The sequence below is a fragment of the Pelophylax lessonae genome (assembly GCF_965119305.1).
Source record: "Pelophylax lessonae genome assembly, chromosome: 1".
In the NCBI taxonomy this organism is placed as follows: Eukaryota; Metazoa; Chordata; class Amphibia; order Anura; family Ranidae; genus Pelophylax; species Pelophylax lessonae.
The window spans coordinates 736,235,920-736,250,387 of record NC_138768.1 but is presented as its reverse complement, the minus strand read 5'-3'; the positions used below and the strand labels follow the sequence as shown (position 1 = coordinate 736,250,387).

Below are 14,468 nucleotides of genomic sequence, written 5' to 3'. Positions count from 1 at the left end.
ATCATGCTATGCACAAAATCATATATACTGTGTACCAATAAATAACTATACATATGGTATGCAGTCTTGATTTTCAGCATGTACAGAAAAAAGTTAGTTTTACAAAAACTTGATAAAGTATTAAAACTCATTTTTATTGTCCGTTAGGAACACAGGAGTTTAGCAATTCTTAAACATTCTTAAACTACAGGAGGTTGGGATACTGGCAAACAAAAATATTAAAATGTATGTGAACCCCTACCTTGTAAAACAATCCATTCAATTTAAAATAGCAAAGAAAGCCAAAACCTTTGTGTGTGTGTGTATGTGTATGCATATACACTATATTGTCAAAAGTATTGGGACACCTGCCTTTACACACACATGAACTTTAATGGCATTCCAGTCTTAGTCCGTGGGGTTCAATACTGAGTTGGCCCACCCTTTCCAGTTATAAAGCTATATTACAGCCTGTCTGTCCTAACACTGGAGGACAGACAGGCTGTTCTCCCAGCACAGCTAGTAAACTGACCACATTCGAATGGTTGTGCTTTCATACCTAGCATGGTCAGCCTGAAATATAGAAGCAGGCAGTGGCGGCAGGTGCGTTGGGGCGCAGGGGTGCCGCCCCCCCTCCATGCGTCCGGCCCCCTAATCTGCATGCGGGGCGCCAGACGCATGGAGCTCAATGGGTTTAATAGGCTCTAATAGGCTTCAGCAAAGGGTGGACATGGGGCGCAGAGTAGTGCGCCCCGAGCCCACCTATTTTGTGACAATAGCGAATGAAAATTCGCTATTGTCACACGGATCCTCCTCCTGGTCAATCAGGAAGCGGGTCCTAGACCCGCTTCCTGATTGGCCGAAAGGCAAACCCCATGCCATTGGCCAAGGAGGAGGTGGGAGGACTCGAGGAGACGCCGTGGGACTGAGGAGAAGCAGCCATCGCTGCAGGTAAGTGCACTGGTCTCGGGGGGGGGGGCGCTGGTCACTCTGCATTGAAGGGGGTACACTGATCTCTTTCTGCATTAAAGGGGGCACACTGATCTCTCTTTCTGCATTGAAGGGGGCACACTGATCTCTCTCTGCATTAAAGGGGGCACACTGATCTCTCTCTGCATTGAAAGGGGCACACTGATCTCTCTCTGCATTGAAGGGGGCACACTGATCTCTCTCTGCATTAAAGGGGGCACACTGATCTCTCTCTGCATTAAAGGGGGCACACTGATCTCTCTCTGCATTGAAGGGGGCACACTGATCTCTCTCTGCATTGAAAGGGGCACACTGATCTCTCTCTGCATTGAAGGAGGCACACTGATCTCTCTCTGCATTGAAGGGGGAACACTGATCTCTCTCTGCATTAAAGGGGACACACTGATCTCTCTCTGCATTGAAAGGGGCACACTGATCTCTCTCTGCATTGAAGGGGGCACAGTGATCTCTCTCTGCATTAAAGGGGGCACACTGATCTCTCTATGCATTAAAGGGGGCACACTGACCTCTCTCTGCATTGAAGGGGGCACACTGATCTCTCTCTGCATTGAAAGGGGCACACTGATCTCTCTCTGCTTTAAAGGGGGCACACTGATCTCTCTCTGAATTAAAGAGGGCACACTGATCTCCATCTGCATTGAAGGGGGCACACTGATCTCTCTCTGTTTGAAGGGGGCACACTGATCTCTCTCTGCATTAAAGGGGGCACACTGATCTCTCTCTGAATTAAAGGGGACACACTGATCTCTCTCTGCATTGAAGGGGGCACACTGATCTCTCTCTGCATTGAAGGGACACACTGATCTCTCTCTGCATTGAAGGGGGCACACTGATCTCTCTCTTCATTAAAGGGGGCACACTGCTCTTTCTCTGCATTGAAAGGGGCACACTGATCTCTCTCTGCATTGAAGGGGGCATGCTGATCTCTCTCTGTTTGAAGGGGGCACACTGATCTCTCTCTGCATTAAAGGGGGCACACTGATCTCTTTCTGAATTAAAGGGGGCACACTGATCTCTCTCTGCATTGAAGGGGGCACACTGATCTCTCTCTGCATTGAAGGGGGCACACTGATCACTCTCTGCATTGAAGGGGGCACACTGATCTCTCTCTGCATTGAAGTGGGCACACTGATCTATCTCTGCATTGAAGGGGGCACACTGATCTCTCTCTGCATTGAAGGGGGCACACTGATGTCTCTCTGCATTGAAGAGGGCACACTGATCTCTCTCTGCATTGAAGGGGGCACACTAATCTCTCTGCATTGAAAGAGGCACACTGATCTCTCTGCATTGAAAGGGGCACACTGATCTCTCTGCATTGAATGGGGGCACGATGATCTCTCCGCATTGAAAGGGGGCTCGCTGGTCATTCTGCATTGAAAGGGGGCAAGTTGGTCTGTCTGTATTGAAAGGGGGAACGCTGGTCATTCTGCATTGAATGGGGGCACGCTGGCCATTCTGCATTGAATGGGGGCACGCTGGTCATTCTGCATTGAATGGGGGCACGTTGGTCTGTCTGCATTGAATAGGGGCACGTTGCTCACTCTACTTTGAAAGGGGGCACACTGGTCATTCTGCATTGAATGGGGGCACACTGGTCATTCTGCATTGAATGGGGGCACGCTGGTCATTCTGCATTGAATGGGGGCACGCTGGTCATTCTGCATTGAATGGGGGCACGCTGGTCATTCTGCATTGAATGGGGGCACGCTGGTCTGTCTGCATTGAATGGGGGCACGCTGGTCTGTCTGCATCGAATGGGGGCACGCTGGTCCTTCTGCATTGAATAGGGGCACGCTGGTCCGTCTGCATTGAATAGGGGCACGCTGGTCACTCTGCATTGAAAGGGGGCACGCTGGTCATTCTGCATTGAATGGGGGCATGCTGGTTATTCTGCATTGAATGGGGGCATGCTGGTCATTCTGCATTTAATGGGGGCACGCTGGTCACTTTGCATTGAAGGGGGTACACTATACCTTGATTACTGAAGGCCCCTTTCACACTTTTGTGACCTCAAAGTCACGCAATTTTTACAGCGTTTTTTGCCGCAAAGCAATGCCTATTACATTTTTCTGTTTGCGACCCCCCCCAAAAATTTTGAGCACCAGCCGCCACTGGAAGCAGGTAGACTGGCAGGAACACCAGGAAGGAAAGGAAGCAATACAAAGAGAACAGAATACTTTTTAGCACAAGTACTTGGTACAACAGACAAATATCAGGAATATGAAATGTTGGGATAACATATTCTTTAAGTCAGTCTCTATATAACCATGTCTCTAACAGTCATAGGAAGTTAGACTCCTTTCTTTTTTTTTTTAGCTCTGCTGAAAAAACATCTAACTACATTTTACTGGTAAAAGATGAGATTTTTTGAGGCACAACACAAATTTACAATACAGAGGTTTGGCACTTTACAATTAATTTAGGATTATATTTCACTATCTTTTTTTTTCTTTTTGATTTTTTTACTTTATTATTTTTTAACAATTTAAGATATTCCACACTTTGTACGTATATGTATTTTTGTTTAGTGACTTTAATCAAGACTTCAAAAAAGCTGCTTGAGTTAGACTCTAAACAACAGCTATCCAAATCAGCCTATGCTCAGCAACAGCTTTGGAGGCCATACCTGGACCCAAATGGATTGAAGATTGCAGTGCTAGCCTGGAATGCGACCTTTGGACACTGGGCTCTGCATTGTGGAGCTTTCTAGACCTGTATGTACTGTATTAATTCTGGGTCTAAAGCTTTGGCATGGTCTCTGGTGTGCTCCTGCTTCTGAAGCACCTCATGGATCATTTGTCTCATCCCATTGCCTAAATACAGTGATTTGGTTACCTCCAAACACCTGTGACCCTTATCAGCTCCAGCTGCTTGGGTTTGTCAGTACACAAGGGCTTGTCTCAGTTTTGACAAAGTTGCTTCCACTATGTGGTGAAACATGTTTTAAAGATGCACAGAGGACAGTTATACCACTTGCTTGACTCCCCATTCCTTTCCTGACAGATTTACTAACCTACAAGGTCCCCAGGGTCAACATCAGTCCCTATGTCTTCCTTTCCTAGTAAGGACATGATTCTTTTGTGTTCTTCAACAGTTCTGGCCCCTATTCGTAATACTAAGGAGGGGTTTTTCTTCCTGGAATCCCCATTGTAGAACATTCAGGGAACCTCTCCTCAAAGGAGTCAATTTCCTGGATTCTAGAAGCCCAAACAAAGCTGATTGTTCTATTACTTGTAAGCTTTCTAGCAGTGATATTAGGTCCCCTGTGTCAAGGTATAACCTTGCCTTCCTGTTGGCAGCCATCTTGGACATGTGCAGACTTCTGTCTCTTATAAACTCTGTTTGCATCATCACTTGTCTGCTGCCTGGGCGTCGCTCAGTGATGATGTTGTACACCTGACTATATACTATATATCACCTGATGGCTTTCAGACCTTGCCCTTGCGTTTGTGCTCTCTGGTCTCTGTGGTTTCCTTGTGCATGACTTGGCTTGGCTGACGAACTTCCTGGCTCTGGATTCCGCATCGGCAGACGACCCCGAATCAGACGACAACCCAGCTTCAGCAGACTACTCGCTTCTGGACTCTATCTGGGCTTGGATGATTACCCGTTCCTGGACTCGATCCGAGCTTGGATGACTACCCGCTTCCGAACTTGACCCCGGCTGTTCTTGATTTTGCTCCTCCCTCTTGCTGTGTGATTATTATTGTTGCATAAATAAATCGCTTTATTTTACTTGCATCTTCCTGTGGTCTAGTTTCCTGGCACCCTGACACCCTGCTAGTGCAGCTGGAAGTAGCTCAAGCATTCTTATGTGTAACAGGCGTTTACCTGTTTACCTCTTTCAGAGTTTGTCTGATTCTTCGGGAATTCTTATTTTGCACTGTCATCTTTTCTTATGGGGTCTCTAAGTTACTTTCCACCTCTCTTGCTCTGTGTTACAGAGTCTGGATACTGGGCAAGGCACTAAGCAGGTCTCTACAGACAAAGAGGTCCCAGATGCTATTCGTCTAACCCTGACCAGGTAGGGGATGGTTTATTTCCCTTTCACTAACAGAAGTATCCTATTGCCTATCTCTTGAACCTGGTTCTCTAGGACAGACAGGTCCTGAGTCATCTGGGGATCCTTTTGCTTAGCGGTTTCCTCTCTTGGTCTCTTCTGGACATCATTTGCTTGCTACAAGATCTTCACCTCCAGAAAAGTTTGATAACTTTCCCTGCAACAGACCAGATGACCTATTCCCTACACTGGATAGCAATGTCATTCGTGACTACAGCTGGTTACCCCAACATTGAAAAGTAGAGGTTTAGTACCTGCCCCTTCCAATTTTCCTGTCACTGCAGTAGAAAACAGAAATCGATTTGACCCCACTAACGATTATAAAATCAAACAAATTTTCTTAAAATGAAAATTTCCGAACGGAAATCTTTACATGTACGGCCAGCATTACATTTGTTGCTCAAATGTCAGAACCAGTTGTGAAAGCAAACAAAATGTCACCGTCAGAAATTACTGCCTGCATTGTCAGCTCCATCTTTTAAAAAAAATGATGGTAAGGTTTCGTTCATCTCACTGAAATGCTTCTGACATTATTTATAAATAGACCCCTAAGTCTAAAAATGTTGGTGCTTGGAAAAAAAACTGAGTCAGTAAAATGAAATATGTAGGCAAGGGAAAAAAAGCCAGATCTCCAGGGGAGTAATATAGGAAACCAGTAAGATAATTGCCCTGGATGGACCCAATGCTAGCTCAGTATCCCCTTATTATGTGGACTCTCTTTTTGAGCTTTCAGATTTCCATTAATTCTATGCTATGTAAGTAAGTAAATCTTACTTTCCAGTAGATATGAAGAGCTGTCTGATTTCTCAAGCAAGAATGGCACTGTGGGAAGCCGGCTTACAATTGAGTAGTAATTTCTGGAAGTCCCAGCTGCAGTATTCGGTCTGTCCGGAGTGAGGTGAACAGCTATTTGACACTTTCCCTAGAATAAGAACATGAAATCTTAAATATTGGGGTTTCAGCTATATCCTACTTAGCAGGGTTTTTATGTTTTACAACTACATTTTATCAAGTACAGTACAATGCAAAAATGCACCTAATGTGCTGTGTATATGGATAAGAAAAAATAAGCTTATTCTGGAAGCTCTAAAAGCACTTAAAATGTCACATGCAAATACAGCTGTTTTGCAAATGTGGGCACTCTTTTTAGTTCAATCTTATTGTATTTATTTTTTAGATTTCAGGGAACATAGGAAAAAAAAGGCATCACAATTCATGGAAAGTGTTAAACCACTACACAACAGATATATAGTCATATGATTACAGTGCTTAGAAGCAACTCAATGACTTGTAACAGGAGTGCACGGTTATTATTTGGAGGTGGAGACCTCCATGCAGTGAAGCCGATTCTTTTCAGCTCCACCAATCTGGAAAGAACAAAATTAACACATAGTCAGTCTCCTAGTCCATCAGCCAGTTTTAGAGACGAGGCAAGATATTGCTAAGTTCCCCCTAAAATCCCAACCACAGCACTACCTGCATGGAAATTGCAGGTTTTCCCTATGACTGCATGGGTTTCCCCCAGTTGCTCTAAATTCCTCCCACACTCTAAAGACATGCTGATAAATTAACTGGCTCCCATCCAAATTGGCCCTAGTATTTATACACTATATTGTCAAAAGTATTGGGACTCCTGCCTTTACACGCACATTCATCTTTAATGTCATTCCAGGCTTAGTGCGTAGGGTTCAATATTGAGTTGACCATTCTTCTAGAAGTACATTTGTGAGGTCAGACACGGATGTTGGATGAGAAGGCCTGACTCACAGTCTCCGCTCTACTTCCTCCCAAAAGTGTTCTATCAGGTTGAGGTCAGGACCAGGCCAGTCAAGTTCCTTCACCTCAGACTCGCTCATCCATGTCTTTATGTACATAGAACAGCTTTGGGGTGAATTAGAGTGGAAACTGTGAGCCCGGCCTTCTTTTCCACATCAGTGCCTGACCTCACAAATGCGCTTCTGGAAGAATGGTCAAACATTCCCATAGACACACTCCTAAACCTTGTGGATAGCCTTCCCAGAAAAGTTGAAGTTGTTATAGCTGCAGGGTGGGCCAGCTCAATATTGAACCCTACAGACTAAAACTATGAGGCCAGGTTCCCATATGTGGGGCCGCGGGGTCCAGTGCTTTCCTGTTCACCGGTTCAGGTGCGAATCAGGTCCAACCTTTTCTGAATTTGCACCAGACCCAAAACACGCACAGGACCCTTTTGGAATTCGGACCACAGCCGCACGAACTTGTGTGAACCGGCTCCATTGAGAACCAGTCACACTCGCATGTCATGCAAATGGAATGTGGGGAAACCCAGCCTAAGACTGGGATGCCATTAAAGTTCATGTGTGTGTAAAGTCAGGTGTCCCTTTTGACAATATAGTGTATGTTTGAATGTGAGTTAGGGACCTTATATTGTAAGCTCCTTGAGAGCAGATACTGATATAAATGTTAAATATACTGTATATGTAAAGCGCTGTGTAAATTCTCGGCACTGTATAAATACCTATATTAAATAAATTATGCAGTATAAGAAAGGATCAGTGAAATGTTTACAAACCCTTACATACACCCAATGAATTGACTAGCATTAAGTGATACACAGAAACAAATTCTACTACATAAGTTGTAGCTGTGTATCTGCAGCCTTTTCTTCTGTAGATTGTTCTGAAAACACACAGAGGAAAGGATTTCTTCTTCGATCTAGGGGGAGCGGATCTGAAGTCCTCACAGAGCCAACAGCTCTAAACCCTGATTGGAGGAAAGGGATACACCCCCTTCACAGTGCATAGAGAACAATCACAGCTGAGAATCTGAGTCACAGGCTTTTTAAAGCGGAGTTCCGGACACAAAATCGACATAGTCGATTTTGGGCCATCCGCTTGCTCGTGGTCACCTGAAAAATAAATGGATAGTTACGATTTTTTTTTTGTTTACTTACCTTGTTATTGAAGAAAAATATACTCACCTTTCTTCCACTTCCTCCCTCTGCGGCCGCAGCCCACGCCGTCACCCTCTCTTTGCATTGATTCCTGGGAGCTGAACGTCATCGCTCCGAGGAATCAATGCGCCTGCACCGGCCCCGCTCGTCAGTTCCGGTGCGGGCGCGTCATTCCCTTCTAAACAGATTCTGGGCATGCCCAGAAACTGTGGAGGGATGACGCGCCGCACCAGAAGTGACGAGCGGGGCCTGTGCAGGCGCATTCTGGGAGAAGAGGACACGGAAGGGGACGCAGAAGAGGACGCGCTGGCTTCAGCTGCCCACATCCGAGATGGCAGCGCTGGAGAAGAAATTTTCAAGGTAAGTATTTCTTCTAAAAGGTAAGTGCGACCCGGGACAGTACAGAGGCTATCCATTGTGGAATGTACTAGCCCTGACTGTCCCGGGGGAATTTTTATTGAAAAAATATTTTCGTGGCCGGAACTCCGCTTTAACTCTAGGTGTTGGGAAAAGCTGCCAAGAGTGATTCATGCTAATAACAGAAGAATAAGGCTGAGAGAAATGTGCTTTGGAGAGGGACAAGTTCACAGTATAGAAGGACGTGCCTTTTCATACTTAATGTCTTAGGTTTGCAACCACTTTAACCTCCCTGGCGGTCTGATTATGTCAGGATTTCTGTGCTAAAAGCGGTACATTCTTTTGCATGGAAATCTGTTGTTTTACATTTTAAAACTCACCCTCCCCTGCAATCCCCCACCGTCCTCCCCCACCGTCCTCCCGCTGTCCTCCTGCTGTGTGCTCGGCCGATGCTGGCACCTGTCTTCCGGTTCCCTTCCCTGTGAGCATTGCGACGCAGGAGGGTGGAACCGGCGGCAATTTAAAAATTGTAAATATACTAAATGACATGATACCAAGTTGTGATCCTTATGGATTACACTGTATCATGCCATTTCACCACAGGATTTCACCTGGTGACTTTTCCAGTGCCCTGCCTCTGCTTTTCCAGTTGTTTGTGCCTGGAGAAATCGAGAACGACCATGGCGTCCAAAAAGTGTTTTTTTTTTTTTTGCACAAATGCGCTTTTAGACGAACTGGAAAACAGGAACAGCAAAACGGAGTTACTTGAAGAACTGAGCGATGGTGATTCGTGGGAAGAATCGTCATCAGGTATGGAAAGTGACACAAGCGACGATTCTGATGTCTCTTTCTGGCACATAGCTCCATTGGAAATTCTGAAGAATCATTTGATATACTTCCCAAATTCCACAAGCTATGTGCCAGAAAGAGACAGCAGAATTGTCACTGTCGTCACTTTCCATACCTGATGGTTTTCCAGTTCGTCTAAAAACGCTTTTGCGCAAAAAGAACGCTTTTTGGACGCCATGGTTGTTCAAAATTTTCCAGGCACAAAGAACTGGAAAAGCACAGGCAGGGCACTGGAAAAGTCACCAGGTGCAATCCTGTGGTGAAATGGCATTATACAGTGTAATCCGTTAGGATCACAGCTTTGTATAATGTCATTTGTGTATTTACACTTTTGAATTTGCCGCCGGTTCCACCCCCCTGCGTCACAACACTCGCAGGGAAGGGAACCGGAAGGCAAGTGCCAGCAATCGGCCGTGCACAGAGCGGGGAGAGACTGTGAGGACGCCGGGGAGGACGGTGAGGAGGACGCCGGGGGAGCGCAGGGAAGGTGAATAACATTGCGGGGTAATCCCGAGTGTGGCTCGGGGTTACCGCTTTTGGTACTGAAAGTTAACCCCGAGCCACACTCGGAAATACCGCTAAGGAGGTTAATCTCTAAGAGGAGACCATAGTTTATGACCTACAAGCACTTTACACAGGGTGATTTCTGTAGGTGATAGAGTACAGAAATGAGAATGTCCTTCTGTTAGTTCATTTATGTTTCATATGACATACAATTGTTCTTTACTTATGCGCTAACTTTCAGCATTTTCCTAAAGCCTAAAGTACACATAGGTAGAATGTCAGTCAGTATCGGCCGGTTCAACAGAAACCATCCCACAATCGGCCTGTGTATACACCAACCTGTTCAACAGAAGCCGACTTCTGTCGGACGGGCATCCTGTGAAACCTGCATTCGATCGCTATCCGATCAGCGCTAGCAGCCAATGGCTGTGACCACTGACCAGTGTGTTCTGGCGGGGGGGGGGGGAATTGGGCGGGGGCAGTCCCCCTGTCAGAACACAATAGCTTAGCTGTGGAGGTTGCTGAGCTTACATCGGAAAGTTAGTACAGCGAGCCCCTTCCAAGCTCTATATTTTTTTTTTTTTCGTTTAACTTGCTGCGTTGAACAAAAAAAAAAAAAAAAACGGATAATTTGTACTAGCCATTTATGACTTTCATGCCAAGGACATAAAACCTTGAATAACTTTTAGGCCCTTTTACACTTGTGCAACTTGTCATGCTGTGAACATCAGAGTTGCACGACATGTCGTTCCCCATGTTTTCCAATGATACCCATTCATATATGCGCAACTTCAAAGTAGTTCATGCACTACTTTGGTCTGACTTTCATGCAGGGCCATAGTCTCAATGTTAACCCTCAGAAGTTGCATGAAAGTCATACCTGAATGTTATACAATGCAACTTGTGTGCAACAGTTTTCCAATAAAACTGCTAAAGTCGTATCCAAGTTGCACCCATCCAAAGTTGCACCAAAGTTGCACTCCAAAGTCGGCACAACTTTGGAGTTGTAAAAGTGTGAAAGAGGCCTTAAAGTTGCAGCAAATTCAAAGAAGTTCATGAACTACTTTGGTTTGACTTTCATGCAACTTGAGGGCCATAGATTTCAATATTAACGCTCAGAAATTGCATGAAAGTCAAACCTGAATGTTAAACAATGCAACTTGTGTGCAACAGTTATCCATTAAAACTGACCAAAGCCAAAGTCGTATCCAAGTTGTACAATTCCAAAGTTGCCTCAAAGTTGCACCAAAGTTGCACAAGTGTGAAAGGAGCCTTATAAATGGAGTAGACTCTTCATTTAATGTGCTGTTATTTTATGTAAAATGTTATGTTTTGTTTCAGACAATTTAATTAGGGATTTTCTAGCGAAATAGAGTAAGTACTTACAGATTTAATCAACACCAAAAATGATGATTTGGTGCTATCTAAAACAACAGTTGTTCCGGCTCTGCAGAAAGAAAGAAAATACAGACAAAGACTTAGTAAAACAGGGTGTAGTGAACTTGTTACTATTGCATGATGCAATGTAGAATTTGATGTCTAATTTATTTAATGTACTTATTGTACAATGAAAATATGACAAGATAAAATAAAGTGAAAGGGACAAAGTTTATTAACCAATATTAAAGTGAAATACTAAAGGCAAAACATTTTTGTGTGAAGAGAGATTACAATAATCTTTTTTTTTTTTGCGGCCTGTGCCCCCTGTCAAGGAGATTCGCCCTCTCTATATGTCATATTTACCATTATCGTCGAAAATGAAAGTGAAAGTGAAAAAATAAATCACAAATTTTGGATTGACATCAGAGCTGTAATAGAGGGAAAATCTTCCAATGGGGACACTAGTTCTAGTGACCTTAGTGACACCCTAGGATTCCTGCTTTCTACTTTGGAGGGACTTCCTCTCACTTTTGTTTATGGGACAGGAAGTGAAGGGAAATATCCCTTATGGTACACAGATGGCAAAAAATTGGACAGGGGTTATAATCTTCTCTTACTCTATCCAAGACGAAAAAAAAGGTTTGCCTATAGTTCTACTTTAATTAATCATCAATTACCATTTATTACATTTGCTTATAGCGGGGGTCAGCAACCTGTAGATTGCGGTCTGGTAGATCACAGTCCGAGCTTGCTGAGCCGTCATCCCAGAGCATCAAACAGAGTGCAATGCAGAGGGACTACTTGTAAAGTTGGAGCTGTAATAGAGAACAAGAGCTACATAAGCCCATGCCTCCTCCGTAGTGTTGGCTCCTGTCCTATGCAGAGTGATAGCAACTGCACTTCACCTCTTATCCCGGCTAGCAGTCTCCAGAGTGGTGCCAGCATCAGGAAAGAAGAGATCTTCAGGTAAGTGGGAAGCAATGCAAGACATAATAGTATAGGGCTGCTTTCACACTGATGATTTACCTGTACCGTGGGTGCAGTGCAGTGTACCTGCAGCTTTCCTGTGGGTTTGCTGTGCTTATCCATAGACTTAAATTATATCCTGTGAGGTTGATGTGCTTTCTGAAAGTGCACCAAAGCTCCTAAATGCAGTCTACCTGCAGTGACACCTGCAGTCTATGGCAAAGCGCAGCTAGCCCAGGAAAATCACAGATCAGTGTGAAAGCAGCCTTATAGGGGGCTCTGTACAGTAAGGGTTAATTTACATTTGCAGTTTGGTGGGTGGTAAAACCCCATAGTTAGGACATATTTTTACCACCCTTGCCCCAATCGCATCCCTTTTAGCTGCAATGGCCAGAGGGGTACATGTCACAGCTGCAGCAGGGTTCTGCAAGATAGTGACTTGGGCATTATGGGAGATGTAGTCCGGGAGGAGCCAGGATCATAGACTGCTGAGACAGAATGACCTTTCTCCCAGGGAGCAACAGGACGCACGGAGCTTTCTGCAATTGGTTATATAAAGGGAGGCGGGACTTTGCTTCGCTCTCTTGCCTCGAGGACAGCGCACTGAATAGAAGGGGAAGATCTACTGCGGATCGCAGGAACTTAGGCTGAGGCCTAGTGGCAGACACCGGAGTTAAGCCGGCGGTGTGAGTGTGCGAAGGAGTCTCAGTGGCGTGACCGAGCGGAAGGTGGCTGATAGGCGGACGGAGACACTAGAACTCAGCCTAAGTTCCTGCGATCCGCAGCAGCTCCTCCCCTTCTGTTCAGTGCACTGTCCTCGAGGCAAGAGAGCGTAGCAAAGTCCCGCCTTCCTTTATATAACCACTCCCAGCAAGCTCCACGTGTCCTGTTGCTCCCTGGGAGAAAGGTCTTTCTGTCTCAGCAGTCTATGATCCTGGCTCCTCCCAGACTACATCTCCCATTATGCCCAAGTCACTATCTTGCACAACTTTAATAACAGTGACAATAACAATACCAGCCATGCGACCTGGCTACATCCTCCCCCCACTTGAACATCTTTGGTCCTCCAAAAATAAGGAGGTTTTCCTTCGAAAAAGGTAAAGGCCGACCCATAATAGAGTCTTAATCAACCATCTGAAATAGCATTCATTGTAACTGAAACTGATTAAAAAAATCACTATCTAGTAGCTTACTATACTCACTATTAAATAAATCTGGGTCACTCTCACAGAAGGCTAGCAAAAAGTCAGCAACCACTTTAATAGTGTCAGTGGGTGGAACAGGATCTTCTCCTTGAGAGTCATCAATAGAGGGAACAGTCGATGATAAAGACTGTTGTGCTGTAGAGATTTGTTCTTCAGAACTTTCCCCCAAGGTACTATAGGTCAGTCTTTTAGGAGGATGAATCCCTCTTCGTAGTCTAGTGGATATGCCACTATCATTTTCAATAACACTTTCCCCTGTTGAAGACTCGGGATCCACTGACACTGCTTGTCTATCTTCAAAAGAGTCCACTTCCTCTGAAGATGAAACTATTTTGGGGCCTTGACTTCCATAGGGATCTTCAAATGGCTCCAAAGGAGGGGAACTGGAAGGTTCAATAACAGACTTATCTAATCTGAATGCAGGGTGATCCACCGAAATGTTGTCAGTAGGCGATAGCTCCTGAGTGGCCAATACAAGCTCCTTTCCTGTCTGTCTTTGCTCCACACTTCTCATGGGGGAACCACGTCCCTGACTGGACTCTCTTTTTGGGAGAGGGGCAGAGGTCCACTCAGCAGTGGGTGAAGATGAGTCAGTAGAAGATCCCTTGCAAGATGGCCACCACCAGTCAAAAATGACACTTTCATCATCACTATCTCCTTCTTCATTCATTAGCTCTGCAGACTTTGAGCCAGAACTTCAGGAAGGCTGGGATCGTAGCCTAGGGGTCCTAGGGGTATTCTCTTCTTCATCCCCTCCAGACAAGATTCTGACTGCTTCGGAAATAGGCAATATGTGGTTCCTATGCCAAGTCCTAAGTGGTCCCGCCTTACCCTCCGTGTCAATCTGATATACGGGCAATCCAGGAAGCTTCTTATGAATGACAAAGGGCTGAGAGTGCCAACAATCAGCCAACTTATGATTCCCTGGCACTCCCAGGTTCCTCAAAAGCACTTTTTCACCAGGCCGCAGGTCTTAAACTCTCACTTTTAAGTCAAAGTTTTTCTTATTCTGTTGTTCCCTACCAGCAGAAGCTTCCATCGCTTCCTCATGAGCCCATTTCAGATTCTGTCAGAGTCTGTCAACATATTTCTTGTAGGAGGCCTGTGAGGTATGATCCACCGAGGTACCAAAAGCTAGATCCACAGGCAATCAAGCTTCTCTCCCAAACATCAGTAAATATGGGGAAAACCCTGTAGTCATTGACAGTGCTATTGTAGGCATGAACTAGTACTTGGACATATT

At 45.1% G+C, this 14,468-nt stretch overlaps 1 protein-coding gene across 1 annotated transcript in view; it reads right to left on the bottom strand.

Annotated features, from left to right (window-relative positions):
• The window catches only part of LOC309561210 (cyclic nucleotide-binding domain-containing protein 2-like), a 191,108-nt gene that overhangs the window by 72,816 nt on the left and 103,824 nt on the right, over positions 1–14,468 (bottom strand). Inside the window, exons 10-11 of the mRNA XM_082264983.1 lie at positions 11,061–11,121; positions 5,807–5,954 (exon numbers count right to left, since the gene is read on the bottom strand). Of these exons, the coding sequence (XP_082121109.1) occupies positions 5,807–5,954; positions 11,061–11,121 (209 nt within the window). The remainder of the gene's footprint in view (positions 1–5,806; positions 5,955–11,060; positions 11,122–14,468) is intronic.